The 25,484-nt window shown below is 52.5% G+C and overlaps 1 protein-coding gene across 2 annotated transcripts in view; it reads right to left on the reverse strand.

Moving 5' to 3' along the window:
• The window catches only part of rab11fip4b (RAB11 family interacting protein 4 (class II) b), an 84,146-nt gene that overhangs the window by 32,268 nt on the left and 26,394 nt on the right, over positions 1–25,484 (reverse strand). The window contains exon 1 of one of the 2 annotated variants that reach the window (XM_064324240.1): positions 7,186–7,549. The exons of the other annotated variant lie outside the window; for it this stretch is intronic. Within the exon in view, the coding sequence (XP_064180310.1) occupies positions 7,186–7,263 (78 nt within the window). The 5' untranslated portion in view covers positions 7,264–7,549. Of the gene's footprint in view, positions 1–7,185; positions 7,550–25,484 lie in introns of those variants that run through there. 2 annotated transcript variants of the gene reach the window in all.

Below are 25,484 nucleotides of genomic sequence, written 5' to 3' on the forward strand. Positions count from 1 at the left end.
CCAGCATGCACTGAAGGGTGAAATCAGATCTCAAGGCTCCCCATCAATCTCAACCTGAACCACAGCCATGAATCCCAACCTGAACACAGCCCCTCCCCCCCTGAACACAGTGTACCCCCCCTGAACACAGAGGCCTCTCTGAACACAGGGGCCTTCCCTGAACACAGAGGCCCCCCTTGAACACAGTGGGCCCCCCCCCCTGAACACAGGGGCCCCTCTGAACACAGAGACCCCTCTGAACACAGGGGCCTTCCCTGAACACAGAGGCCCCCCTTGAACACAGTGGGCCCCCCCCCTGAACACAGAGGCCCCTCTGAACACAGTGCCCCCCCCTGAACACAGGGGCCCCCCCTGAACACAGAGACCCCCCTGAACACAGAGGCCTCCCCGCAGAACAGGTCGCACGCTCATGCCCTTCAGAGCCCAGAGGAGCGACGCAAACCGCGCGACGTCCGCGCGGGACTCGTCAGCCGACTCGTCCCCCCGGGCGCCACGGAAACCGGCCCGAAAAACAGAGGAACGTCACGGCAGGAGAGGGGGAACCCGGAGCGCCCGGCGGGGGGGCCTCAGGTGAGCCTAACAGCGCAGGTGCGAACGCTGGGTGTCAGTCAGGGCCTTCTTCCTTCACTCACAGTGACAGGTTCTCATCATCACCATGACTGCAATGCGCTCCTGTTTTCCTGGGGGGGAGGGGGAGGGGGAGGGGCGGGGTGGCTGTTGTGAAATTTGTGTCATCAGTCATACCACAGCTGCCACGTAATGCTCAGTATCGGTGTGGGATTGAATGCTCTTCTGCGGATAGTCAATGCGTTCTTCCTACTTAAAAAAAAAAAAAAATTAAGGTCCCTCTAGAATTAATTCAGAGGTACAGCTCCATTCATTGGCTTTATCGCTCCAGTACAGCATATTTCAATGGGGAGGACCGGGGAAAGAGGGAACTCCTTGCAAATTTAAATTTTAAATTTAAATTATGTCAAGCTGAATTTATTTTTACGGTTTGACCATAGCTAGATAATGCTTCACTGAATCCTCTTTTATCTTAAACATTGAATTTGTTCTGCGAATATGAAAATATACAAGGAAAAATATTCTAGGTCAGCATTAAACCATTCACTGCAAAACACATGTTAAGCGAATGCCAGTACTTGAATACCATTCATTTACAGTATTTAGTTACATTTTTACTTCCGTGAGACACATGAGCCAAGTCACTGCTGATAGCGATTCATAGATACACCCAAGAAAATTTCCCGAACACTTTCACACAAAAAACAAGCGCACACACACACACACACACACACACACACACGCACACACCCACTCGCTCTCTCTCTCTCTCTCAGATGCGCATTCAACAGGTGCAATGGTTTTGTTTGTTAATTACATAATTACGGTAATTATTGGATAATTAGGTTTTCAGGACATCGCAACACCCAACCTTTGAAACATTTTTTGCACAAGGGCCAAGTTTAATTTACTGTGGGAACGTGGTAACATCAATATCGCCCTAATTATGCTCTGTTCTCCCATGGTTCTGAGCTGAAACTCAACGCAATTTCAAACACAACAGGCCATTGATTTCCACCCCTGCGCTGAAGGGGAAACACACGGATGGCCAGGCATTTCAGGGACGCTAGCAGCACTCAATCGATTCCTGAAACAAGAAATCCTGATGCACGCTTCAAGGCGCTGTGACCAATTAAAACAGCGGGGACGTCAGCAGACGGGAAGACAGAGAAGAACGTTATTCGCCCGAAAAGGAAGTCCAGGCTGCGCTGCCACTTCCTCCCTTGCCTCTCCTGAGCCCACAGCCTTGTGGGGAAAAAAAAAAAGGCTAGAGAGGGAAAGGCTAGGGACGGGAGACGACTGACTCGCTGTGGTGATTATTCCAGGGTTTGCTTCCGGAACTCGAACTGTGGAAACGTGCTGAGGAGTATACGTGGCTGGACTGCAAAGGGGAAGAGGGTAAAGACGGCCGGCGGGGGGGGGGGGGGGGGTGCAAGACACTGACGAGACTGACGAATGACACTAGTCCCCCTGGTGCAGGGTTAGCGAGACTGGGGGGGGGGGGGGGGGGGTTGGGGGTGCACAGACTGACGGAGAGACGCTAGCGCCCCTGGCGCAGGGTTAGCGAGAGTGTGGCTGGGCAGCGCCTCAGAGGAGAGATCTCAGCCTCACTCTGGGACGAGCAGGGCTCCCTACAGGGGGGGGGGCTGGGGCCCGGGAGACGAATCTCTCTCAGCCCTGCCGCAGCCCGGTCTCATTCTGCTCCCCTCCTCGCACTTCATCTTTGCCCGTCCTGCGCGGCACTGCTAGGGAAAGGTGCGCTCGATCGCGCTGCACTGCTGGATATATTTAGATAGAGCCACAGCGCCCACACCGAAAATCACTCAGTACCACTGAGGCCCACAGCTCTCACTGAGTCCCACACAGCTCTGACTGAGTCCCACACAGCTCCCACTGAGTCCCACACAGCTCTCACAGAACACTTGCGTGTCTGCTGCAGAACGGCCACTCATAATGTAAAAAATAAAATAAAATAAATCAGCTGCCCAATCAGCTCATAGAGGTCGGCTGCGCTGTATTTGCAGACGAGAGGAAAGACGGGCTTGTAACGCGCTCTGCGATGCGAAACGCTGCGCTTGGCGCCGGCGCACACTGCGCACCGTTACGCTTCTGCATTTATGACTCAGCACCAGCACCGAGTCGTTCACACTTCCCACGCATCAAAAAAAAAAAGACAAAAAAAAACATAGACCCAAGATGTGCGGGACCAATGAGCTGTTAATTCACGGAAGGGCACGTATATATTAGGTTTTCGAATGAAAACTTCCCCGTTCCTGAAATGACATGGCTCCGCGTTACGAGAGTGTCATTCGAGGCACCGCCCCCGCCACCGCCACAGCATCCGAGACAAACAAACACGCCTCCGGACAGGAAGGACCAATCGGCCGCTGTCTCGCACCGCGCCACCAGAGAATGGGCCACTGTCAGACAGGCGGACGCTCACGCAGGCCCAAAGGACTGGTCTGAGATCAGAACTGTAGGGTAGCTGGGGTACGCGGCCGTGCCCGACCAGCTGAGTACCCATCCCCCCCCCCCACCGCCCCCCCAGGCTGTGATTTCTCTAGAACCACTGACGGATCAGCCTCCGTCGTTGAGTCTCTCTTGGGAGATACCTGCCCAGCACCAGATGGGGCCCCCCCCCCCCCCCCACGTTCACTTCTGGACGGAGCTCACCCTCTGTCGCTTGGGTGATTTCCTTATTTGGGAGATACCTGCACACAGCACCAGATGGGGCCCCACCCCCCACCCCACCCAAACGGTTCACTTCTGGACGGGAGCTCACGCCTCCTGTCGCTTGGTGATCTCCTCGTTTTGGGAGACGCCTGCACGCTGCACCAGATGGGGCCCCTAACGACCCTAACCACTTCCCCAGCAGCTCCGGCTGCGCCTCCTCAGAGGAAACAGAGGGGGATCAATAAACGCCTCGGGTGGGTGCGTCCCGGAGCGCTGACGGGCTTTTAGGGAGTCCTTCGCTGAAGTGACCCCCGCGGGTCAAAGAGAAGGCGTAAAAATTTGACCGTCCCGAGACGGTCAACAGAGACAACGACTTCCTGATTCTGTCTGAAATGCAGCAGATCAAGGGAGGGGGCGGGGGCGGGGGCGGGGGAGGGAGAGGGGGAGGGGGTTGGGGGAGGCGCAGGGGAAAATCTCCCCCTGCAGCACTCACTTTGGAGCCCACATCACACAGAGATGAGCAACAGGAGGATCAACAGGAGCCCCGTCTGTCTGCCTCATGAGCCCTCCTAAGCCCTCTGACAGGGGGTGTAAAAGGGGAAAATTGAGAGGTGGCGGCTAGAAGAACTGCGTGTGTGACGGGTGAGAGGACAGACTTCGGGGGGGGGGGGGGGAGCAGGTGTTGTGTTGACACTGCACCACAGAGGGGACAGCTGTACTGGGGGGGTGGGGGGTAGGGGGGCCACTGTGATTGACAGAGGCAGGAGATCTACTGTACGCTGAGTGGACACTGACCGGCCTGCTGCACTGTTCAACTTCCGGAACTTTCCATGAGCTGCGCCTGTGTTTCACCTTAATGTGCACAAGATGGAAAAGACGACCCAGGCAGAATGGAAACAGTGTTTGACAGGGAGGCTGATGTGGATGTTGCAGGTTTGCAGTGCTGGGGAGGGAGGGATGGAGTAAATGGTGAGGGGGGGGGGGGTGGTGGTAATGGTACGATAGAGGATTTGTGCACACCCCTCATCACAGGGGCTGTGCTCTGTGATCTGCTCGCACTCTGTTATGATGAATCCTGACCACAGCTACAGTCTGATCTTAGCGCAGAGCTGCAGCTCTCTGATGCTGGTGAGCATTTAAGAGCACTGCAATGTTTCCCTGAGCACTTAGTAAACACACACACACACACACACACACTCACAGACACACACCACACACTCACACTCACACACACATGCTCAACACAACAACACAACACACACGCACACACACACACACACACACTCTACACACAGAACACACACACTCACATACACACACCGCTACACACACCACACACGCAATGTCACCAACCACACAACATCAGAAAACACACTACACACACAGCACAGCACACACACAACAACCACACAACAAAGCCCACAGACTACACAACAATACATAACACACACTCACCCCCCTCACACACTCTATACTCCCATCCGTAAACCGCCTACCACACATCGCATGAGCAACGAATGGCAAACACAAAAGAGCCCCTCTGACGTGAAGTTCTGGGAGTAAAATACAGCAAGCCCAAGCGTGGCTGAGATACAAAGCTCCATACTCGTCCTCCTGACGACCTTTACTGTCCTTGAAGCAAGGTGGAACAACAAGCCCGACAGAGGTCTGGAGTCGCAGCAGTGTGAGAAGTCATGCACTCTCTTGCACCCGGCCACACCAACAGCATTCAGGGCTATCCAGCCCCCCCACCGGCTCCCCCCCCCCCCCAACAAACACCCCGTTCCTCTGTCAGCAAGACCTCTCCAGCTGCTGCCGCACTGCCACTCAAACCCCTCCAGGTCTCGTACCCGGGGCTCTACCCTTCGCTCCCATTGGCTGAGAAGAAGCCCGATGCACACGTCCAGCCCGAACTACGCAGCGAATCACGGACCGCCCTGAAACCGTGCGCGGTCAATCTCTAAGCGCGGGTGAGAAGCAGCAGACGTAGGTCTGAATAGTGTTCACTGTGCGAACTAAACTGTGTTCTTGGCTAGAAATAGCTGTACAAAGTAAGTATTGTACCTTACTGAACCTGCGTTTAGCAGTTGTCTATGACCATGAAATGCACTTTTTGTACGTCGCTTTGGATAAAAGCGTCTGCCAAGTAAATGTAATGTAATGTAAATGTAATGGGAACGTGTGTGGTCACATTTCAGGGTGAAGCCCCTCCCACAGAGAGCTGCCCGGTCTCTAGAGGTGAGAGGGGAGTAAGGGCTCCTCCACGAGGAACAGCTAAAGGCCTCTCACATCCACCTGTTGTTTTAAGATTTTTTTTTTCTTCTCACAAGAGAACTGGATTGATGCTGACAAGACACAACAAGTACAAACGGACACATTTTGTAATCAGCACGCACACATCCACTCACACGCACACACGCACGCACACACGCACGCACTCACACACACACACACAAAGGCAGCTTAACATAAGAGAGGACTTACTCCTTTTGCCAGGAACGGATTGCTTAGCATTCACTGCACTACCTTTCCCGGGCTCAAGGAAATAATCCATTTATTCCTGTCCTTAGTGAAATATATTTTGAATGAAAGGGGAACCCTGAAAGTGGACCCTCGCTTTCATTTGTCTGTGAAAGCACGACAGATCTGAGTCGGATCTGGCGCGGGAGGCGCTAACCCAGTTCCCGTTTAAAATCTGAGCGCTTCCTTCCCCCGCCCCCTCAGTTTCACAGAAGCACCCCTGACCCGCGCTGACAGTGCTAACAGGTCTTCCTCCAGACCCACGTCCGCTTTTACCTCCCTCAGTCACCAGCGCCGTACCGACACACAACGCTTAGCGCCAGACTGGCACACAGCTCTCACAGTGACCCGGGTTCCGATAAAAAGCGAGCCTTACTTCCTCTTCCTCTGCCCCCCCCCACACCGCCGCTCAGACCAGCGCTTCGAATACCAAAGCTGACCTTTCCTCACGCTGTGTAGCCCTCACTTCCCTTTCCAAAACAGCGGGTCGCAGGGAAAGTTCTCCTTCCACACATGCACACACACACACACACACACACGCACACGCACACACTCACACACACTAACACACACACACGCACACCACACACCACACACAACACGCACAGGCACACACAGCACACCACATCACACACACACACACCACAGCACACGCGCGACACAAACACGCACACACGCCGCACACCAGCATCCCCCCAGTGTCGTCGTGTCAGCGCGTGGTCCGTGTGTGTGGGTGCGAACCTCACGTCGGCTCTCTGGACCCCGGGCTGGATGAGACCAGCCCCCTCTTGGCCCCACCGAAACTTTTCACACTGACCCTCTGCTAACCCGTCTGTGCCCCCCCCCCCCAGTTACCCCCCCCCCCCACCACCCCCAACCAGCAATCGCCCACAATCAATTAATCCCATTATCGTCAGGGGGAGCGTGAAGCAAGCAGAAAAGCCCGGCTAACGGCCAGCCTGGTGCCCGAGAGAGAGAGAGAGAGAGCGAGAGAGAGAGAGTGTTATGGAGAGGGAGAAAGATGGAGAAAAAGAGAGAGAGGGAAAGAGGGGGACAGAGAGTGGGAGAGAGAGAAAGAGGGACAGATAGAGAGAGGAGGAGTGACGAAGAGAAAGAGAGAGAAAGTGAGAGAAAGAGACAGAGAGAAAGAGACAAGAGAGAGACAGAGAGTGAGAGAATGTGTGTGTGTGTGAGAGAGACCGAGACAGAGAGAAAGACACAGAGAGAGAAAGGCAGAAAGACAGAGGGAGAGAAAGACAGAGGGAGAGAGAAAGAATGAAAGAGAGAGAGCCCAGCACGGACACACACAGCGGGCTCAGACAATGGACTTTGCTCGGCTGAGCTCCGTTCTCCCGGCTGCCCCCCCCCCCCTCCACACCAACCCCCCGCTTGCCCCCCGAGTCTCAGCGCGGTGCTGCCTCTTACCCCGCCGCTCACAGTGGGGGCGCCTCCGCCCCCCTCGCTCCCGTCAGCGCTGGCCAAACCGCCATCCAGGGAAGACATCCACGGTCCGGAGCCCGGCTCGAAACCCCCCAGGTCCCCCCGCAAGGGCGGCCCAACAGGTGAAGGCAGGTGGGAGGTGGGGGGGTGGGTGGGGGGGGGGGTGGGGTTTGGGTGGGTGGGTAGGTAGGTCTGAACGCAGGGCAGTCCTCTGCGGCTTCTTCCGGAGTAATCCCCAAGGGTAAGGAGAGCCGTTTCTGCCGCCGCTCGCGCTGCGCTAGCTTAGCCTCTGACGGGAGCTCGGCTCACACACACACACACACACACACACGCGCACTCTACCTCGCGCTGACTCGCTCGCATTTGAAAGCACAGAGAGAGACACTACAGCTCTGGCAACAGTTGTCGGGATTAAGCCACTCCCACCCCCCGCCCTCTCCCTGGGCTGTTGCCAGGCAACTGGCTTCGGCTGGGCCGTCCATCCGCGGTGACATCAGAGGGAGGGCGGGTCTCGCATTGCGACACACTCTCTCTCTCTCTCTCTCCTCTCAGCTGCCCACACAGCATTTGCATTAGAGCCCGCGTCTCTGAACAACTCAGTGAGTTCAGGGAAATGTCGTCGCCGTCGACAACGACAACGCCTCGGCCATTCAGACAAATTTAAAAATAGACTGAAGAACAAAAAAAAGAAGAAAAAAAAGCCACACTAAAAGTGTGTGTGTGTGGGGGGGGGGGCGGTCTGGTCCAAAAGCGGGGTGAGGTGGGCAGGCTGACCCGGGGGGGGTGGGGGGGGGGCGGGCTTGGTCCAAAAGCGGTGTGAGGTGGGCAGAGCAAACGTTAGATCACAGCAGGCGGCCAGCGCTGAACCTGCTCCCTTCACCCCCAGCATTTCCTCCTGAGCGTTGCTCACGCCGCCACCGACACTGGATTTGCCTGCTGGGGGCGCCTCTAAGCAAAATCACCGGAAGGACATGTGGGAAGGCTGCAGGAATTGTGGGTAAATGATAACAGATGTTACAGAGAACATGGCTGATTTGACATATCGGTCTTCCTCTCCTTCCTCCTCCTCTGTAGTCATGCAACGTCTGTACTGTGCATGTGAATTTGTGTTTTTGATGAGTAAACACACACTCCATACTAAAAAGCTATGCTCATGAGAAGGACTTACACAGCCTTATGTATCACTTCACAATTTAAGAACACATTTTTATTTTCTGCCCAGTCCGGGACATAATGTCAAAATAACTACTGCAGTACTTTCACACAAACACACCTGCAGACTCTCCCTCTCTCTCTCTCTCTCAAAGACACACACACACACACACACACTCACATGCTCGCACACACATTCACATCAATTTCTGTTTCTATCTCATCATACGGATATACTCCTCTACCCTATCATACTGCTACACCCCTCTACACTATCATACTTCTATACCTGTCTACTCTATCATACTACTATACTCCTCTACTCTATCCTACTGCTATACTCCTCTACCCTATCACACTGCTATACTGCTCTACTCTATCATACTGCTATACTACTCTACACTATCATACTGCTATATCCCTCTACCATATCATACTGCTATACCCCTCTACTCTATCATACTGCCATACTCTTCTACCCTGTCATACTGCTATACTCCTCCACTCTATCATACTGCTGTACTCCTCTGCACAATAATACTGCTATACGCCTCCACTATATCCTACTGCTATACTCCTCTACCCTATCACACTGCTATACTGCTCTACTCTATCATACTGCTATACTACTCTACACAATCATACTGCTATACTCCCCCACTATATCCTACTGCTATACTCCTCTACTCTATCATACTGCTATACTGCAGTCCATCACGATGTCTGCCTCCATCTCTCCACTGTGCTGTACCTCAGCTCTGTTTTCTGGCTCCTGCCCCCCCCCCCCCACCCCCCACCCCGCTCTCTGCTGCCCCAGTTTCCTCATAAAAACTCCCCTGCGGAGAGCCAGCTTCCTCCTGGAGCTGCACAAAGCCAGCGACACTCCCACCGGCCTAATCCATCAAGCCCCTTTGTCAACAAATACAGGCCACCTCGCGCAAGAACACCTTGTTTCATCCGACCGTTGGCTTGTTTTGTGGTGGCCTCTTTCTTCACTCCTGAAACAGTTCCACAGCCATTTCCACATCGGGTCACGTCTCAACGGACACAGAAGCGCAACGGCGTCTCTTCTTCAGGGGCACGGGGACAGAGTGGTGTGTGTTCAGTGTTTGGTAGTGAGGGAAACTTCAAAAAGCGAATCACCTGCAAAGGAATCCTTCCTTTCAGGCTTTCCTGAGCTATCGGGCTGGGTTCTGTGAGGTGTACTGCATGTACCCGGTAACCGAGAAGAGGCTGTTCTCGGTTACGCCACCATTTTCAGTATCGCCTGCAATCCGATTCCCTTTAATCTCTTCGTGGTGTATTATTCATTCGAGAAACAAGGTTACAGGGCTGGATCCTGCAGATATTAGCTGCACTTCTTAATTAAAACCAGCGAGCGAGGCGTAAAAGAATTATTTTATTACTCCAGTCTCGGGGGAAATATGAGCCTGATCTAGTTGTTACAGCAGAAAAAAAAGAGGGAAAAGTACAAACGAATAAAGTCACTGGAAGTGTGCGGGAAAACCGTTGTCACAAGAGGAAGGGCTTTCCTGTTGAAGAGAAGCTCTGCGACTCTGGGGATTCTCTCTAAAACACACCTGCCAGCTTCTCTCAGCACTGAGGACATTATCGTTGATCTGTGAAATCTCTATTTAATCAAATAACGTGTTTTGAGCGCGGATGATGACGCAGGGAAGGTCTTTCCAGAACACCGGTGTTTGGATACGCCGGGGGGGGACAGACATGATTAAGAGAATTACAGCGTCAGGTGTTCTGCAGTCCGACGGCAGTGCTTCTCTGCGGCACGTCGTCCACAAGAGAGCGCGTTTATTTCTATATTTCGTTCTAGATTTTAAAAGCAAAACAGACAGAATGTCACAATAAAGCGTTAGGCTTTTCACCGTGCTTCCGTCGCCAGCTCGTGGTAACGCATCCTGTGTGCGGCCGTGTTTGTCAGAGGTTACCGGCGGGTGGGGTGGGGCGGGGCAAGTGTTGCCATGGTACACAGAGACGTGTGTGGAATGACACAGCTGTTGTGTTGGGTCAGCGGTGCTGATGAGAAATGGACGGGCCCTAAATGTGTGGTTTGGGGATGAGCGGCAGCGATGTCGGATCACAGCAAACGGACTGCAGACGGGAAACAGAGAGAGGGCCACGGAACAGAGAGGGAGGAGAGACGAAAAGAATCCACAGAAGGGCGGGATTCTGAAGGACCAGCGCGTCTCCTGATGAGGAGTAAGACGTGTCCGGCTCGGATCGGGTCCCTCCGCTCGCCTCCCTCCGCTCGTGTCCTTCACGGGCCGTGCTTTTATGCGCTGCGTCGCAAAGCTTTGGAAATGGCCTCGGTGGCAGCGAACGACCCGCTCTTCCACGCAAAGAAATATCTTTTTCAGTTAGGAATGAGCAGAACCGTTTTACAGAGCCTTTTTATGTGCAAATTAAAGGCCAAACAAAAGAAATATTAATGGAGATATGAAGGGGGAAACCCTCTCTGTTTATTTGGGACAGTGAAAGTGTCCCCTGTAGCCAGCACAGAGAGTCCTTCACCAGTTTCCTGTTGTGAAGCCACAGGCCTGGCACACAGAGGCACAGGAAAGACATACAGGATGATTTAAAGTCCCTGTGTGAAACCTGTCAGCTGAAAATACCCTGTCCATCCTCTGTTCCCCCATCACACACACACACACACACACACACGCACGCTATACACGCAAACACGCACACACACACACACACACACACACACTATACACGCAAACATGCACACACACACACACACACACACACACACACACACACACACACGCTATACACGCAGACACACACACACACACACACACACACACACACGCTATACACGCAGACACATGCAGGCACACACACACACACACACACACACACTTACACACAACACCACGCACGCACACACACACACACGCTATACAGTCAGACAAACACAGGCACACACACACAAACACACACATACACATACGCACACACACGCTATACATGCAGACACACGCACACACACGCACAAACATACACACACACGCTATACACAGACACACACCGGCATACACACACACACAGGCATGGAGACACACGTACACACACGCACACACACACGCTATACACTCAGATACACACACACACACACACACTACACACTCAGACACACAGGCGCACACACACACACACACACACAAGCATTAATGGGCATAGGAAAAGCCCTGCCCACAGAGCTGCTTCTAACTGGCCATCCAAGTAAGATGAAAGCACAAATGCACTAAATAAGTCTGGGTGACCTTTGCAGTTAAGAGAGACCCCCACATTAGCCCAACAACAGCAATGTACAGTACTTAACTCCGTGTACTTAACGCTGCAGCAAGTGGCGCCCTAATTCTACAGGTTTTCACAGCAAAACACAGGCTCGTAAGGCAGCAGCCCTGCGCCTGTTCATCAACAGACCGGCGAAAATGTCCCAGGCTCTCTGTGCACACTGCAGGTCTGATCCCGGGCCTGTGAGTGAGGGCCCAGCAGAGTGGGCAGAACGGCCGGTCTGCGCAGTTTTTGTCAGCGGTTCTCTCGAGCAGCTAACCAGCCCACTCAGCAGCCACGGCAGCCCCTCTAGCTGCGCGTGGGCGCGGAGCCACATTAGGCCAACGCGTGGGACGTCCGCCACCTGAACATCCGCACAGCGCCGGGCACCTTATTTTATTTTTAACGCCGACGGTCCGTAGTCCGCCCCCCTGCCTACCGCCCCCATCTGCGGTCCCCGCACACGTGAACCAAACGAACAGATAACGGAATAAATGAAGCTCTCACAGAGGTCTGTTCAATCAGCTCTACGGGGAGTTTAAGGACACAGCCACCTAGGGTCCATGATGCACTAATATACAGTGATGGAGGGGAGGGATGGGGGGGAGGAGAGAGGGATGCAGAGAGGGAGGAAAGAAGGGAGAGAAGAGCCGTGGGAAGAAGGGAGAGAGGAAGGCGGAGGGATAAATAACGGGGGAGCGGAGGACAGAACGAAGGAGAGAGATGTGAAGAAGAGGAGGGGCAGAGGGAGGACAGCCAGAAGTACGGTAGAAGGAGAGAGGCAGCGGGGAGCAGCCCAACCTGAGCGTGGATCGGGGCGGGTGCACCCACAGCTGCAGCCTCGGGACCGGCCCGCTGGCTGCAGGACGCAGGACAGGGTCACAGTCGTGTCCTGGTGGCCCCCACTGACCTGCTGTGCCCCCCCCCCCCCCAAGGGCTGTCCCACACTGTCCCTACCTTACATTACATTACATGAAATTACGTAGGATTACATTATGTTACTGGCATTCAGCAGGTGCTTTAATTTTATTCAGAGTGACTTACGCAGCTTAAGTTCTGTTACAATCAATCTATTTATACAGCCAGGTATTTATTAAACAATTCAGGTCAAATACCTTGCTCAGGGCTACAAGGGAAGTGCCCCACCTCAGAACCAATCAGACATCAAAATGTTGCAAACCCAGTTCCCTAACCATTACACAGCACTGGAATCCCAGCATGGATACACCCAGCCAGTCTTCAAATTATTCATTAAATAAGGTCACACACTGTACCGCTTCTTCTCCTTCTTCTTCTTATGCTGCCCTTTTGCTACTGTTGGACACTTGATGGTTGATACTACGATAAATTATGATCCTCCTTATTGTGCTTGATCAAGTAATGCCCGTTTTGACATCTTTCTCAATGTATTCGCTCAGTGTCTTGCCCGGTTTACTGTTAGAATTATTTACTCGACAAGTGGTCAAACATGGCACCCGTTGAATAACTGTGGGTACAGATCACACAGCAACTCTGCAGTATCTAATCTACTGATTTACGGAATAAAATCCCACACATGCATTTGATTTCACTGTGCTGTAACTATACTACACGCCCATGCAGCGATCCGGAATATCACACATACATTCTTATCACTAAAAACTGTACTGAAATTTAACGGTCCTGTACACACATTGGATAACAGTACGTCGGTTCTCTGTCCCCCGCAGGCATCCACTGACTTTGTAGGAAATTAGACGGACGGATAACTCATCCATGCCAGTCCTCATGCTTCCTCTTCTCTACCGGCTTCCACATAAGAGAAGCCGTCCAACATCAACAGATCAGAAACGAAAAGCACACATCTGGCCCCCGTTTCCTCCAGTGTGCGTCCCCACTGCACTTCTGACCACTTCCTTTGGCACTTCGCTTCTTATACGGCGCGCCGCAGTGGATGCCAAGGTTTTCATATGCGTGTGGGGAAATATGCTGTAACGGTAACAGTAACTCGCTGGACCCAGCATACCCAGTGCATTACATTACATTACATTACATTACATTCATTTGGCAGACGCTTTTATCAAAAGCGACGTACAAAAGTGCATTTTCATGATCGTAGACAACTGCTGAACACGGGTTCAGTAAGGTACAATTACTTATTTTGTACAGCTATTTCTAGCCGAGTGCAATGCTGAGGGGAACCTCACTGGGCCATGAAGCAAAGCAACTAGGTCAGGTGAATGCCTGCCATAGCGCTGCAGCGCTGCCGCAGAATACCTTACCACAGGAAACCTCAGCCGGAGCTTACAGCAGCTGTGAAACAAACACGCTCCACGCTCAGCGCTCCAGGAGAACTGCGCCAGCTTCGAGCGCTGAGCTCAGACGCTCATTAAAAAAAAAACCCCCGGCAGAAGGATATTTTTCCCCACAGAGGACGCAGTCAGGTTTTAGGCCAGATTTACGGATTTGGCCTTGCGGTTCTCGGACTGTCGGAGGGGAAGCGCCGCAAGCTGAGCGCACTTGGCGTGCGTTAGCTTTTCGGCTGAACTATCAGCCGAGGTCAAATGGAGGGCGACGCATCTGCCGCGTTTCCCATGGGTAACGACAACCCGTTTTCTGCTTTGTGTCGTTCCCATACAGGAACTAAAGACCCTGACCTGGATTTAAAAGAAATGGAGGCAGATTGATTACAATGCAAAAAAAAAAAAAAAAAAAAAGTGTGACTGCCAAAATCCCAAAAAATAACAAATGAGCCAAGCTCCTAATTTTGTATATGCTTTGCGCCTATGTGTCTCCGTAGACATGGTTCTGCTAGGGCCACGCTTACAGTAACTCCCAAGCGTTAAGAATGGCCATTGTGTTAGACGCTGGGAACCATAGTTTCAAACTGCCAGTATGAGAAAACTGCAATGAATGGTGCTGGGGTCATCAAGCCCCTGTTTGTGAAGTTATACTTTACAGGTCTGAATCGCTCTTGGTGTCTCGTTCCTTAGTGGCTCTATTGGGGGCCGGCCGATGTAACATAACCAAGCACTGAGGAGCGGGGACTGCCCTCAGTCCAGACTGTGCTTACTGCGGTATCCCTGTGTAAAAAGGCCTGGAAATTAAACACCTCTGGGCTACCTCGTTAGCGCTAGCGTTTATCTACCAAGCAGAGCGGTCATCTGGCCGCAAAGCTGTGGTTACAAAAGGGGGGTGGGGGGGGGGGGACTACCAGAGACCCACAGACTACCACCAACCCACTGACTACCAGAGACCCACTGACTACCAGAGACCCACTGACTACCAGAGACCCACTGACTTCCAGAGACCCACTGACTTCCAGAGACCCACTGACTTCCAGAGACCCACTGACTACCGGAGGCCCACTGACTTCCAGAGACCCACTGACTACCGGAGGCCCACTGACTTCCAGAGACCCACTGACTACTGGAGGCCCACTGACTTCCAGAGACCCACTGACTACTGGAGGCCCACTGACTTCCAGAGACCCACTGACTACTGGAGGCCCACTGACTTCCAGAGACCCACTGACTACTGGAGGCCCACTGACTGGCAGAGACCCACTGACTACTGGAGGCCCACTGACTTCCAGAGACCCACTGACTACTGGAGGCCCACTGACTTCCAGAGACCCACTGACTACTGGAGGCCCATTGACTTCCAGAGACCCACTGACTACCGGAGGCCCACTGACTTCCAGAGACCCACTGACTACCGGAGGCCCACTGACTGGCAGAGACCCACTGACTACTGGAGGCCCACTGACTTCCAGAGACCCACTGACTACCGGAGGCCCACTGACTTCCAGAGACCCACTGACTACCAGAGACCCACTGACTTCCAGAGACCCACTGACTTCCAGAGACCCACTGACTTCCAGAGACCCACTGACTTCCAGAGACCCACTGACTACCGGAGGCCCACTGACTACCGGAGGCCCACTGACTTCCAGAGACCCACTGACTACTGGAGGCCCACTGACTTCCAGAGACCCACTGACTGGCAGAGACCCACAGATGAGGTGTCTGTTATGTGCCGCGCGTCTCCGATTGGCCCCCCGTTCCGACCCAGCGAGCCTCTCACCCCCGCACCCCCGAGAGGCCGGTAACCACGGCGTCGGTGCAGCTCGGAGGCAGCCATTAACAGCACCCATCGCACCAAAAAAAGCCTCACCGCCGGCAGGGCCCGGCGAAGGGGCCGCTCAGGGGGCGGAGCTCCCGACGGACAGGCCGCGATGGGCGTGTCCACCGCTTCTCATTCCTCATTGGCTGGCCAATAATAATGACCGCTGAAGAGAGGAGCCAGCTGCTTCTGACGTGTTTTATCGTCTGCAAAGGTGGCGCTAGCGCACACTCTCCACAACGCTGCCGCTCGGGCTCGTGCTGCAGGGAACAGAGAACAGAGCCCCCCCCCCCCACAGTTCAATGGGGGGCGGCATAGCTCAGGAGGTAAGAGTGGTTGTCTGGCAGTTGGAGGGTTGCTGGTTTGATCCCCCACCCTGGGCGTGTTGAAGTGTCCCTGACTCCCTGAGCAAGACACCTAAACCCTAATTGCTCCCAACGAGCTGATTGGTACCTTGCATGGCAGCCTTTCACCGTTGGTGTGTGAGTGTGTGTGTGAATGGGTTTGGATAAAAGCGCTATATAAATGCAGTCCATTTACCAATGCCTTAAAGAAAAAGAACACTCCCACACACACACACGATTTACCTGTGCGCGTGTACTATTGACATTTTGCTCTGGGATCCTTTTCTTAAGACAGGTAAATCTTATGTGTGTGTGCGTGTGTGCTTTTTCTCTGCAGACATTTTCTATCCAGCCCGCTAATGGGCATCGGTAAGGATGGCTGAAGCTAGGCAGGGCTGCTTTGCAGTTTACAAAAAACTTACTGCACAGCCAAAGCTCACAAGCCACCACCGAGATGTGCAGTGTGGAGAAAGAAAAAAAAACAAACAAAAAAACTGCCACTTCCACATTCTTCACCGTGCGAATTTCGGACTTCAGGCGCAAATAATGACTTTCGCTCTCCTTTCACAACGGGCGAGGAAAATCAATCCTCTTTTTTAAACGCTGTTTTTTTTTTTGAAAGGCTTTTCCGTCTGAAAAGAGCCCTGCCTTCCCTTCCCCACAGCCCAGACCGAATTACCTGCGGGCACAAAAGGGGGGGGCGACTCCGTTTCGTCCGTCTCATGAAAGATGCATCAGGGCCGGGCCGGGCCGCGCCCCCCTCGTGTAACGGATCCCGTCGGCTCTGGTCCCGCTCGCGGGGGGGCCGGGGCGGGCCCTGAACCCCCAGCGCACAGCTGACCCCATTCACGTCTTTACTTTAACTGCTCCGTAGTCCCAGGGTGGCCACAACAGCTCACGAGGTAAGAGCGCTTGTCCGACATTCGGAGGGTTGCCGGTTCGATCCCCCGCCCTGGGAGTGTTGGAAGTGTCCCTGAGCAAAACACCCAACTCTTAATTGCTCCCACTGAGTTGATTGGTACCTTGCATGGCAGCCTTTCACCGTTGGTATGTGTGTGAATGAGAGGCATCAATTGTAAAGTGCTTTGGATAAAAGCGCTATATTCATGCAGTCCACTTACCATTTACAACAGCGATCTCCCTCAGCAATGCAGAGGGAGGGAATGTATAGCATGGATACTCAAATCTGGACCTCAAATCTAAATATCGTCCTGGTTTTCTTTCCCCCCATGTAATGCATTGAACAATTAGTGCTACTGATTGGCCGGACTGCATTCACACCTGACTTCCAGGTCAAGGGAGGATGGAAAAGCAGCAGTTCTTGGACCTCGAGGGCCATGATTTGGATAACAGGGATTTACAGCACGGTACAGCCTGTATGGTAACGTTTCAGCGGGACCTGGTGCAAAATAACAGCGGCAGTAATGAGGATTTTGTGATGTCTGGCGATATAACATTACATTACATTACATTTATTTAGCAGACGCTTTTATCCAAAGCGACGTACAAGAGTGCATAGCGTGGTCAATGGACAACTACAAAACACAGGTTCAATAAGGTACGGAAGTATGAAAATATAAAACATAAAAATGGGCTTTTCACCCCTCCCTCCACGAAAAATACGCAACTGTCTGGCAAAACGTTGTGAGGTGGCGAGCGATTCTGCTCCCTTCACAAAATGCCTTGAGGGAACGTACCGGAACAATACCTCTGGAATGCTATTGTAAATGACTGTGACCCGAAAAAGAAAAATAAAATCAGGTTAGTAGGCTAGCGCATCCCCGGGGGGCGGTATCCGCCACTGTATCGATTATCACAGAGCGCTATCCTCGCCGCTGCTCTCCAGGGCCACTAACACTGTGACACACACGATAGGAGTCTGTGTGCGGTGTCAGCCCGTAAGCCCGCGTATATGTTTCCGTGCTTAGATTTCGAGGGCAGATTGCTTTGGGAGCGGAGGCGGCAGGGCGAGGCCGCGCCCCTGTGATGCGTACAGCGCAGCAGCGGCGGCGGAATGCTCAGCGTGGGGCTCAGAGGTGCCCCGGCTGAGCCCCGGCAAAGAGGGGGCACAGTGCGGGACCCCTGGGCACAGCTGCTGCCAGAGTCACGTCAGCACCCCTCGACCCCCCCTGACACCCCCGCCCCCCCTCCTCTCCCAGCCCCCCTGGCTCAACTCCGGCCCGACAGCAGATCAAAGGTCCCGCGATCAATCTGTTCCCGATCAATCACTCCGTGGACGACGACACCGCCGGAAGGACAGCGACAGCAGATCTATCGGAACAGGAAGGGAAACAGCTCACTGCTTCCTGCCCCCCCCTTTACTGTCTGACTGACAGAGCCATGTCCACGGGTGAAAGGTGGAGGCAGGCCTGGCAAGAGCAAGCAAGCAAAGAGACTGCAGACAGCTAGTTACTACAGGGCTGCCTGAGTACCTGGGGCTCGGCACAGAGCATGTGGAGCGGAATTCAGTGTCATGAAGGTAGAAGAGGAAGCTGAAGACAAGATATTTTGGCCCTCACCCCAAAGCTAGCCAATTTCCTGTGTGCTGGGCAGGATGGCGCAGGGGGGTTTCCTGTCTGTGAAAGAACAGCACAAGACCAGTGTCTGCTGGGCTGAGGAGGAGGAACTGTGAAGCGCACCCGTCCGTCTTTCTAAACTGATCCTCGCGAGCAGCGAGAGCTCTCCTGTCGAGAGCCATTTTGAACGACGTGCCAATCGCAACGACCGCAATGAATCCTATGTCAACGAATCGCTCGACGCAGATTCGATTATTTGATAACTCTGCCGTTTTTTCTGCGCCTTTTACTCTCAGGAAGAACGGTTGGGCTGGGGCTGCGTAGGCGGCTGAAGTGTGAAACATTTAAATGTCGCCAACATTCTGAGAGCCTTGAGCAGAGTCTAAAGACTAAAGCTCGCAAAAAAAGACCACCTCCAACAGTACTAAGTGTCCAAGCAATTCAATGCTACTGTATTAGCATTAATACTCTATTACCTTACAATGGTATTCTGGCCTTGCCACAGTTTTCACATTATGTTGATTTCAGGCTTTCATTTATGATATTCATTTAGGAACTAATATTTTCCATGAATACAAACTACTGCGCTAGCTTTTGGGAGGATCATTGGTCAGAAGGTGACATTTGCAGAACAGACACATAAACGAAAACCAAGTAGCTTCCTCAGCCAGTCAGGGACAACAAGTGGCTATCTGTCAAAAGATACTGAATCAGAGAAGGTACACAGGAAATACTCAAATGTGGGAACATCCCGGGGAGCACTGCTGGCTCAATAATCGAGAAGCGGAAGTGCCGTTGTTCCTGCCGACCATGCCTAGGAAAGGTCATTCCTCCAAACGTAGGCTACACCACAGGTCTTGATGCCCAATTCTGCTTTTTTTGACCATACCCTATTTGTTTGACCGTCTATTTACATACACTTTTAAAAGTGACCCAGATCCGATACCTGCGCTCACAAGGTTTACACTTGGAAACAACCCGCATGTGCATTCGAGGGTTTGGCTACCGATACTAAAATAAACAACCACGCTGCCTCAGCCATATTGCCATCTACTACGGACACGAAACGAGACAGAAATGAACACTCAAGCTATTGCTTTTAGAAGCATCTTAGGTCTGCAACAAACTTCCCCTGTACTTTGGCCTACACCGACCCTTCGCTCCCACATACTTAAAAGGCACGTAAACCTTGGTATTCGCCACTGGACTGAGCCTTCGTCCCCCGTTTAATGTCTTTTAACAATCACCATTACCAGCAGAGAATTGTTGTGCATGTGATACACGTTGCGCGTCATTCAAACGTGAAAAAAAGTATAAGAATATCGCAGGAAATTCCGATCTGTGCTTAGATGGCAGTCGCGTTGGCAGATCGTCCAACGGTCTCCATATTTTTTTGCACGGCACTACCGTATGTTAACAAATCACAATGAAAGTCACTCAGAGCACATTTTATTATTCGTGGAAAAGGTACACAACGCAAGGATGAAAATAACACGTAACGATGCTAAAAACAACCCAAGCGACGTGCCCCACCGGCGTGCGTTCGCTGCGGACGGTGCTAGTTTGTACTTGGCAGGATTGTTTGTTTGCTGAACCGGTTACTCTACAGGGTTGGAGTCCTGATCTATGTGGTCACTTGTGGGCACTACGATCTTTGCTTCACTCTAGTGTGTTTCTTTTGCACCTCTGCACCTTGAACTGATGCACTTGTTGTACGTCGCTCTGGATAAGAGCGTCTGCTAAATGCCTGTAGTGTAAAATGTAATGGACGGAGAGCAGACGAGAGCTGCCGGTGACCGAGCAGAAAAAACAGGAAGGTTTCGCGCAGGTCTTCCCCTTCCCCTTTCTGCGTTACTCGGTGAATCCCGCTGCCCAGCAGGTCTGTGACGACCCGGCCGCCGTAAGCGATACCTGTGCGTACGCGATGGCTACGCGGGAATTTCAACACAGGGGGATGAGATGTGGCGAAACCGCTCGTCCATGACAAACGCAAAACCTACTTCCCGTTTCTCAGCGCGCTGGGGTAATCTGCTAATCTGTGAAACTGCTTCTGACAACAGGGCTTCTGTGCACTTGCACAACCTGTGACCACTTCCTGTTTCCATCATGGGTGGTGAAGACACATCCAGTTGGTCATCGGTATTTGGTACGCAGGTCTGCACGTGCCCTGTATGCCCACTATACTACCTGGACTGAGCAACTAGAATGAGCACAGACAGAAAAACACCGAAACAACTAATTAAATTCAAGTAAATTCTTCCTCACTTACAAGTATAAGGAAACATCAACATGGAAGGTATTTTGGTAATGAGGTATGACCAATTATTACCAAGTTTTATTTTTCATAAAGCCCCCTGTCTGTCATTAATGCATGGAAGGAAAAAAGCTAGTGCATAAACTATTTTAATACACTTCAATGATTTAAGGTCTTACTGTAAATTAATTTATTTTAACTTAATTTATTAAGGTCTTCAAGCCTCTGGTCAGGCAATTCATGCTGATCGCTTCTGACCTTTGTTGCCGAAAGGGGTGGATTTTTACAAACTTCTGATTTCTCCATGTCTTCCTGTGTAGCCTGAAGGCCCTGAGCTCTTGATTGGCTGCTCCTCAGGTGGGAGGGGTCAGGGCTATCAGCCTGGCTAAACTAAACGCCCACCCCCCCCCCCCCTCTCGTGGGGGGTGCAGAGCCAGCTGGCATGACAAAGGCCCTTGGACGGGGGCTAATTTATGTGGCGCAAGGCTGCGATGTCCATACGGGCTGCCCCCCCAAAACACCCCCCCCCCACCCCTTCTTTCCCTCCACAGTGAGGTGAACACAAATTGCAGGCATCCACTGACCTGGCCCTCATACGGCCAACACTGTGACCGAGAGGGGGAAAAAAAAAAAACTCAGCCCCGCGTTAAAAAGAACTGCACCCCCCTCCCCCCAGTCCGTACGGACACCTCCCCCAGTCCGTACGGACACAAACGCAGACGACACAAGCCCACTGTCCCCCCATGGCCCACGGTCCCATACTCGGGCTGGGGGGCTGAAAGTGTGTGAGCAGGGGGGGGGGGGGCGCTGGGTCAGAACTGAGCTCATGTGACAGCTCCCCCCCCATTCAAGCTCACCATCACGGGACAATCAGCGACCTAATTAAACTGCCAGAGAGAGAGAGAGAGAGAGAGAGAGAGATACAGGTAGAGAGAGAGAGGGTGAGAGAGAGAGAGAGCAGAGAGGAGAGAGAGAAGAGGAGGCAGAGAGGGTGAGAGAGAAGAGAAGAGAGAGAGGGAGAGAAGAGAGAGAGCGAGAGAGAGTGTGAGAGAGAGGAGAGAGAGAGACAGACGTAGGGCGGAGAGAGAAGTGGGGGAGAGAGAATGAGAGGGGGGGGGGGCTAGTGTGAGAGGGGGAGGGGAGGCGCTTGGTCCAACCCCAGCAGGAATGTTAGAACTGCTGGCTCAGAATTCAGGAGGTAATGGTCAGCCACAAGCATTTAATATTGGCCCCTTTAAAGCACCGTAGTGAGTTTCAATCAGACAGCTATGACAAGTCAGCACACACCAATTCTCTGCAATTGATTTCACACCCTGACAGAGGTGAAAAAATATAAAAATCACACTGGCTCGTTTTTTTTTTTTTTCCGATTGACCTGCTTTGGACGGTAGCTCACATTAAGTCAGTCCTGTGAAGAAATGAGCAAGCACTCCCAGTGTGAATGAGGGTCAGAGAGGCAAAGAGCAGCAGGCCCAGTCACCCAGCTCCACAATGAAGTCTGAATCCACTACCTGACCTCCCACTCCTGTAAAGCAACCTAGTGATGGAAGGTTTTTTTTGCTTGCTCTCCTCTAAAACCATCCAGCTGCAGCTTGGCTGAGGTAGCTCGATCTCATTCTGCAGCAAAGTGCTCGCCAAAGCCGATGAGCAATGCTTTGCACAAAGTTTGCCGCTGAAGACAAGCTTGGACATTCTCAACCGAAAACAGACACACGCACCTGCGTTAGCACATGATGGCAAAGCAAAGCATTCTGTGACATAAACACGGGAGAAGAAGAATATTGTGAGCCGCAAGCAACAGCACACTCACATCCATATAGAAAAATGCACACACACACACACACACAAATACGTACACACACACACGAGCACAAACACGCACACACGCACACACACACACACACACACACAAACACGTACACACACACACACACACACACACACATACACATGTCCTCATTGAACTACCCCTGATAGCTGATAACAGTGTGATAGCAGTTAGCCCCAGATTCCCCATTATATGGGCCCTGACATGTTGGCATAAATCCCAGCCCTGGGCTGTGTGTGAGTCTTTCTTTCCCTCTGACTGAGCAGCAGGTATCTGAGAGTGAGCATTCACACACCCACCCCACCCCCCCCCCCCCCCCACAGCTTAGCAACAGCAGGAGCAAGTGCACTTGTAAGAGGGCAGAGGGCAGGGAGAGAGAGAGAGAGAGAGAGAGAGAGAGAGAGAGAGAGAGAGAGAGAGAGTTTGTGTGTGAATTTGACTTTGAGTGGACTGGTGTGATTGTGTAGAGGGGAGAGTGAGGCTGCATGTGGGCGTTTTGGTTAGAATAAGTGAGAAGAGGGAGAGAAAGCAGTAAGAGAGGAAGATAGAGAGCAAGAAAAGGGAAGGAAGAGTGAGAGTGCATGTGTTTGTGGGTATGTGCATGTGTGTGTGTGTTTGTGTGTGTGTATTAGTGTCTGTGTGTGTGTGTATTATATGTGCATGTATTTGAGTGAGATCTCCAGAAGGTCTGTGTGTGTGAGCCCTGAACAGATGCCCCCGGCAGGGAGTGACCTCTGCTGGGTCCGTCTCACAGCTTGTCTTCCAGCAGCACAGCAGCCCACAGCCTGGACAGCAGCTCAATGACAGCCAAGGGCACTGGGGTCATCAGAGCCTTCACAGAGACAGTCCACATACTCACACACACACACACACACACACGCACAAACACACACACTCACACTCACACTCACACTCACACACACACACATACACACACACTCACACACACACACTCACACTCTTTCACTCACACACTCTCAATCACACACATACACACACACACTCACACCCTCACGCACACTCCCTCTCACACACACACACACACACGCACACATGCACACACACTCTCACACACACACACTCACACTCTTTCACTCACACACACACACACACACACACTCACACCCTCATGCACACACACTCACACACACTCACACTCTTTCACTCACACTCACACACACACACACACAACCCATTACTGGCCTCCCCGTTCACTTGGGCCCTCCGTTTTTAATGGTAACTATAACAACAAATAAGTTTCGCGCCACGCGACCATTTTCCTGTCCTTGGAACACAGCAACCGACGCAATTCACATTAACGACGTCCTGGGGCTTAAAGCTCTGAACGGTTCAGAAATGAAAGCATTTTAAAGAGCGCTCCAGCTTCCCCTTCTCCACAGGCCAGTTCCACATCACAGCTGCGATGCTGTACTGCAGATATGCAGTAAACACACCACATAGAGCTAATGTATATGAAACCCTACGCCGCACTGGCTATACGTAGCGCGGCCTCCAGGCCATAGAGGAGAGTCAGGCAGCGGCGTTCAGTTAGGGCCCCCTGTAGCAGCAGCAGCAGCAGCAGCAGCTCCACATCAGCGAGGGGCCTCAGCTCCTGCTCCTGCCTGTGCTGTGAGCTACGGGTGACGGATGTGACAGCGTCTCTTAAATTATTCACGCCAAGCGCGCGGTGACACGGCAACGGCTGACACAGAGCCGCCCGGCAACGGCACACGCACAGTAAAGGTACTGGACAATCAAAGCACAGCATTCATCCAGCACTCAGCAAAATCAGCAGTGTCAAATGCACTCCTTTCATATGCTGTCTTACATAACATTTCTGCACCAATGAGATGGCTCAGCGGTGTCTCTGATGACCACCGATGAGCATCCACTGAGAGCCAGACATGCCCTGAATATTGAAATGTTATGTGCTGATCTCTCTCCTTCTCTCTTTCTATACCTCTATCTCCCCCTCTACTTCTCTCTCTCACTCTCCCTCTCTCTATATACCTCTCTCTCCCTCTAGCTCTCTCTCCATACCTCTCTCTCACCCTCTACTTCTCTCTCTTACTGTCCCTCTCTCTATATACCTCTCTCTCCCCCTCTACTTCACTCTCTCTCTCTCCCTCTCTATATACCTCTCTCTCACTCTCCATATATACCTCCCTCTACCTCTCCCTTTCTCACTCTCCCTCTATCTCTATACCTCTGGCCCCCTCTACTTCTCTCTCTCTCACTCTCTCTCCCCCCCACTCCTCTCTCTCTCTCTCCCCCTCCTCTCCCTCTCCTCTCCTCTCTCTCTCCCTCCACTTTCTCTCTCCCCCTCTCTCTCCTCCCCCCACTCCTCTCTCTCTCTCTCTCTCCCTCTCCACTTCTCTCACTCTCTCTCATCACTCACTCAATCACGGTAATCGCTCAGACGGGGCTCATTAGGGAACCCGTGGCGCGTGTCTTTAATTCACGCTCACGCTGCGATAAAACTGGGCCGACACTTAACAGGCCGTCAGTATTTACTCAGAAGCGACTTAATGCACGCGCTGAAGGAGCAGACCGCATCACATCCCGCATCACATCCCGCATCACATCCTGCGTCACATCCCGCATCACATCCCGCATCACATCCCGCATCACATCCCGCATCACATCCCGCATCACATCCCGCATCACATCCTGCATCACATCCCGCATCACATCCTGCATCACATCCCGCGTCACATCCCGCATCACATCCTGCATCACATCCCGCGTCACATCCTGCACCACATCCTGCATCACATCCCGCGTCA

This window comes from Anguilla rostrata, chromosome 2 (assembly GCF_018555375.3).
Source record: "Anguilla rostrata isolate EN2019 chromosome 2, ASM1855537v3, whole genome shotgun sequence".
Taxonomy (NCBI): domain Eukaryota; kingdom Metazoa; phylum Chordata; class Actinopteri; order Anguilliformes; family Anguillidae; genus Anguilla; species Anguilla rostrata.